The sequence below is a fragment of the Heterocephalus glaber genome, unplaced genomic scaffold (assembly GCF_053883595.1).
Source record: "Heterocephalus glaber isolate CG9 unplaced genomic scaffold, H.glaber_assembly_v1.0 deba00000621, whole genome shotgun sequence".
Lineage (NCBI taxonomy): Eukaryota > Metazoa > Chordata > Mammalia > Rodentia > Bathyergidae > Heterocephalus > Heterocephalus glaber.
The window spans coordinates 29,273,573-29,279,572 of record NW_028258153.1 but is presented as its reverse complement, the minus strand read 5'-3'; the positions used below and the strand labels follow the sequence as shown (position 1 = coordinate 29,279,572).

Sequence of the window (6,000 nt, the reverse complement as noted above, 5' to 3'; positions counted from 1 at the left end):
ATTTGGACTCATTTTAACAGGTCGTCCTTCAAGGAAAGGGTACAGGCACCATACCGACAATTTAGCTGTTCCTCGGTGTAATGGAAATAACAAGTAGTATGGGTTTCCCCGCCTTCCTCCCTCTAGGATTGCAACTTCTCAAACACCACCCTTGCGCTTCTAGTAAATCCTACACTGCAGAACAGGCTGAGGACCGAGGAGATGAGAACAAAGTAGGAAATCGGAGCCATGGAAACCGCTGAGCTCAGGGAAAGTGCAAACGCGCAGGCGGATTGAGGGGAAACCACCCCCCAAACACGACGGCGAGAGGGCGCTCCTCGGATGACGTCACGCTCTCGGGTGACGTCACGACCGTGACACTCGAGTGACGCCGTTGCCGCGGCGACTTCTCGTCGTCTCCGCCCCTTTCGACCGCCCCCTCCTCCCCGCGTCCTTCCCCCAATCCCCTCAGGCTCGGCTGCGCCCGGGGCCGCGGGCCGGTACCTGAGGTGGCCCAGGAGCCCTCCCGGCCGCGGCGCCCGGCCGCCCCTCCCGCGCCTCCGCCCCCGCCTCCCCCCGCCCTCCGCCTCCCTTCCCCCTCCCCGCCCAGCGGCGGCCGCTCGGGCCCGGCTCTCGGTTATAAGATGGCGGCGCTGAGTGGCGGCGGCGGCGCGGAGCAGGGCCAGGCTCTGTTCAACGGGGACATGGAGCTCGAGGCCGGCGCCGGCGCCGCGGCTTCTTCGGCTGCAGACCCTGCCATTCCCGAGGAGGTGAGTGCCGGCGCCACCCGCTGCCCCTTCGGGCTCCGCGCGGCCAGCCGGTGTTTTATGTGGGGAGAGGCGGCGGCAGGGGCTCCGTGCCCTCAGCCACCCTCCCCCGGCGGCCCTGCGACTGGGAGCGAGGTGGGCATCGCCCCAGGTCCCCTCTGCGCCCCGCGGCTTGTCACTACGTAAACAAACACGACGGCCCGGGGGGTTCCTTGGCCCCCGCCCAAGCGCGATCCGGGCTGCCGCGGCGGAGCCGGCGGCTGTCAGTAGGGGGCGAGACGCGAGGCTGTCCCGGAAGGTCACGCCTGGCCGAGGCATCCAGCCCTGCATCCCTGAAATGTTTGCCTCGGGGGGTGGGGGCAAGGGTTGCGGGGAGGGAGGCGGCGGCCAAGACCCCGTCCCGAAGCACTGCCTGGGTGATTATCGCACGGCCGTGGGTGACGGGCGCATCGCTCCGTCTCCACTTGCCCCACTCCCCCCTTTCAGGCCTCTGCCCCTCCATCCACCTTATTACTTTTGGGGGGATTTCTCTTCATCAGTTTTACCCAGTGGGTGGCTTTGATTTAGTCTTGACTTTTCCACCCTGCTCCGTTGCCATCCCAGGCTCTGGCTCCCAGTCCTGATGTTCGTGCTCTGTCGCCGAGAGTAACCTCCATCCCATCCCCGCCCGCCGCCCGCTCAGTTTCCAGTTGTCTGACCTGCCCGCCTCCCAGTCTCAGCTCCCGCGGGAGAGCGTTTCTGCACGTCTCATCCTCGTCCTTTGGAGGCCCCGAACTCCGTCTCCTGCTCCCTGTTAACATCGTCATCTATTGTTATCTTTCCAAGTCCCTCTTTACACTTGGAAGTCTTACTTTCTGAACCCTAAAGCTGTCAAGATTCCATCAGATTTCGCTCACTTCTTTGTACCCTTGCACTACTAGCAGTTTTTAGCTAGTCTTTCGGTGTACATCCACACCTCTCGGTCTCTTTTTTAAAGTAGGTCTGATTGCTTTCTCTGTGTGTGGTCCTCCTTTTTGTACTATTTTAGCCCGTTCACTTTTTCCTTTCTTCTTGCTTCTCTCGACCTGTTTTTTGTATTATTCAGCTTCTTGTCACCTTGTGAATTTACTTAATTTACGTATTTTATAAAAATGTACTACATTTTAATTTTTAGTACTTTATTACATAAAATAATACACCATTACGCTTTACAGATAATCTATGTATAACTGTGCTTTAGAATTATTGATTAGATAATGTGACTTATTCTGAGACCTTATAGCTGTTTTCCTTCCTGCTGCTTCCGTTTTTGTTTCCCAGTTCTCCTCTGTGTAGTTTTTGACACCCCCCCCCCATCTCTACTTTGGAAATCCATCTAATAATACACTTGTTTTACACGGTGGCAGTTTGTCTACAGTAATATTTGTTTTCCACTCTTTTATAGCATCTTCCATCTGTGCCCAAAATGTGTTCTGTACTATTATTTGATCTACATTTCTCATATTTTTTATTTCTTAAAATCATTCCACTTTCTAGTGTGCATTTCTGCTCAGATCAGTTCCTAGTATTAATTCATCTCCCTCAACTTCTCAGATTCCAAGGCTAGAGCTCTTCCCTGCATCCATTTCCTGGTTTATTCCGTTTCCCTTGTCCCCAGTTACCACTCATTCTGCCTTGTTTCCTGGCTTTTGGTACTTAACTTGCTGAAGCTTCCTCTTGTCTTCCCAGGACCTCCACATTTCTTCTTATTTATAAACAGTTTTGTTCCGTTGACAAGGAAATTTATTTTTAGGATACATTGTTTTTAATGGATAAATACTAGGGATCACATCTGCTGTCTTTTCTTCAGGAATCGGATATGCCTTTGTCTTTTCAGGCACAGGTGCTTTTGGGCTTTATTGAGCAGTGCATGTGTGGTTTTTTTGAGTTGCATGTATATGGAAGACTAGTGTGGATAAATTAATGGATAGGGGGTTATGAAATTGTAATTCTGTGATTCAGTTTCACTCCAGTCTTCTATACAGAAGGCCTTGGTTGAATAGTTTCTACCCTCCTATCTTGAAAGGGCCAGATTGTTTGGAGCTCTGCCCCCTGAAGACTCTCATTCAGTTGGTGAGTGACTGGGCCATGGCTTTCTGTGTTTGGCACACTCCCTGGGCAATTTCCACATACCAATGCTTGAGGACCTCCAGGCTAGCCGAAGTAAAGATTAAATTGCCAATAATTGGAAAACATGTTCCTATCCCCTGAAACAATAAGCATACACTTAACTAATTATATTTAGTTAAAAGACAAATTTTTGCTGTTCGTGGTGGTGCATGCTTGTAATTCCAGCTACTTGGGAGGCTGAAGCAGGAGGATCACAATTTCAAGGCCAGTCTGGACAACTTAGGGAGGCTCTATCTTTACATAACTTTAAATAAATGTCTGGATGTAGCTCTGTAGCTCCTGGTTTCAGTCCGCAGTAGTGCAAAAAACAGATGTTTCTCACTGACCCCTCCACTCAGGTTTTATTTATCTTTTACAGTGCTGGAGATTGAACCCAGGGCTTTGTGCATGCTAGGCAAGTACTCTACCCCTGAGCCACATACCCTCCCACCCCCACTCAGATTTTAATGTTTAGTGATGAATAGCTTTTCCTCAGTGCAGTCATAATAATGTATTTTATGAATGATAAAAAGTGGATCTCTTTTGACTATAGATATCAATATTAGAGATGATAGAATAAATTCCTCCAAGAAATAATTTTAAATCTGAAGTTGAAGCTGAGGTGTGGTGGCACATGCCTATAATTCCAGCACTCAGAGGCAAAGCATGTGGATCACAAGTTCAAACCCAGGCCTTGGAATTTAGCAACTTAGTAAGACCCCATCTTAAACTAAACAATAAAAAGGGCTGGTGATAGTACTCAATGCAAAGACCCTGGGTTCAGTCCTCAGTTCCACATACATACATACATACATATTTTAAAATTTGAACTTGGTATTAATTCAGTGGAAACTTCAATGTACTGTGGTCTTTTACTTGAACTGTTTTCCTTATGTTTGCTTAATGGGCTGTCTTATATTGTCAAATACATGGGAAGAAATGAAAAATTATGCTTGTGTGTAATGACACATTTTATTCTAAAGATTTATCTTATCTGACAAGCTTTTTTTTTTTTTGAGGCAGGGTCTCCCTTTGTAGTTCAAGCTGGCCCTGAACTCACTATGTAGCCCAGGTTGTCCTCGAACTTGCTGTAATCCTCCTGCCTCAGCCTCCCAAGGGCTGGGATCACAGGCATGTGCCACCATGCCTGGCTCATGACAAGCTTTTTTTAAAAAAAGTTTGTCAGAGGAAAATTTCAGCTGCTCTAAAAATAGTGATAATTGCAGAAGTAAAGGACATTTATTATAGGAAAATTAGAAAAACATTAAGTATAAAAAGTTTTTAAAAATTCTATAATCTTACCACCAGGTGTAATTACTATAAACATAGTATATTCCATGTATTCTTTTATGTTTGTGTAATACACTGTGTGGTTTTCTAATTTTAAAAAATAGCAAAACTTTTACATATTATTAAAGTATGATTTACTTAACTGACATCTTTTTTTTGATATTAAGTAGGTTGTTTTTTACAGTTATACATCTTGGACATAAAATACAGATTTTTAGTATTTAAAATTTTGTTGGAGAGTGAACAGATTTCATGTCTTATATTTATATTATTTTTTAAGCAGTTGAAATAGAATATTCTGGTGATAGAAACTTACTAGTTACTAAATGAATATGCTTATACTTTGGGCATTAAATGTTTACTTCTGACTGTATATTCCCTTGATGTTATTTTCTATGACTATATGGTATAACAGGGTATAGTATGACATACTCTTACTTTAAAAAATGTGATACCAGGATATAATATTTACCTGTTCCTCTTGTGCTGTATTTCTGTAGAAGGGAGCTCTTACAATTTCATTACCATTATAATTGTGTTATTTTCTGTTTTCCAGATCTCTTATCACCAATCTTAGTTAAGCTAATTATAATAATGTATTGACTAGGGAATATCCTGGGATGGGATCTCCTTTATAATGAGTCCTCTGTATTAAAATACATCTTTGAGATGCCAGGTTGGGTTGCATCATTCTCTGACAAGTGCTATCCCTACTAAGGGTAGCGCATGTGCAGTGCCGGCTATTGGTGTTCATACTTGCCCAGGTAAATTGGAAGGTTTCCTTTAGACAAAAAACTATAAAATACTAGTTGATTATCCTTGGTCTATATTTTCTTTCTGTACTCTTTCTCCTCACTTAATGAACTCTTTCTTCCCATTGGGCATTCGTTCATCCTTTTTATTTAGGAAATTATCTGGAAAAAGAAAAAATAGCAAACTATCTGATATCAGTCACTTATATATGCTGGCAATCAATTGTCAGTAAATGGATGATAGAGGAATATTGGACTGTGTGCTGGAATCTTGAATGTAGTAAACATGAGCACAAATTTGATTTAATCATATTTGGACAACAGACCAGAAAAAATTATATTAGAATAGTAGTCTGGAATAGTCTTGGCTTTTTGGGGAGTTTTTGTTGTTGTTGTTGTTCCCTGCTTTCCTGATTAGGATGAACAGGAAGCAGATCTGACTAATAGAACCTATGTTCTGTGAGCGATGGGGAAGAGAGTCAAATGTAGACTGCCTTGTTTTTTGGCATTTTTAAGACTTATGGCTACCTTGTAGAATGAGGGAGCTACTTAAGTGTCCTTCCTTTTTCCCTTTTTCTCCAATCATAAAATTGTTTTCCCGTTCAGAACTAAAGGAGTACACTTTGTATCTTGACACTTAGATATTACTTGGAGTAGGTAGTAAACTTTTTGTCATAATCCTTTATTTTATAAAATCACATAAATTCCTAATTTTCTATATTTTGGCCTCAAAGTATCATTAAGATAAGCCTTTTTTGTCAGTAGTTCCTATTAGAGTTTTGTCTTTCCTAGAAGTTAAGTTGTTTTTAATCCTTTACTCATTCTCTGTGTCTTTCACCTACTTAGGTTATTCTGTTAAGTCAGAATCAAAAATAATTAGCACAACTTGTAAACTCAAAATAGGTGAGCCTATTTGGGAGCTTTTCTGTCTAAACAGTGCTTCCTTTGTCCCCCTCCTCCTCCTCCTCCTTTTTCTTCTTCACTAGGGATTGAACTCAAGGACCCTGTACTACTGAGCTACATTTTCAGCACTTTTTATTTTTTGAGACAGGGTCTCATTGAGTGTCCCAGGCTGGCCTCAAACT

General features: G+C 43.8%; 1 protein-coding gene across 5 annotated transcripts in view; it reads left to right on the top strand.

Moving 5' to 3' along the window:
- The first annotated feature begins 360 nt into the window (after positions 1 to 360).
- Braf (B-Raf proto-oncogene, serine/threonine kinase) overlaps positions 361 to 6,000 on the top strand; it is a 183,032-nt gene continuing 177,392 nt past the window's right edge. For all 5 annotated transcript variants that reach the window (XM_004851286.3, XM_004851285.3, XM_087206321.1 and 2 more), the window contains exon 1: positions 361 to 749. In XM_004851286.3, coding sequence (XP_004851343.2) covers positions 624 to 749 — 126 coding nt within the window. In that variant the 5' untranslated portion in view covers positions 361 to 623. The remainder of the gene's footprint in view (positions 750 to 6,000) is intronic.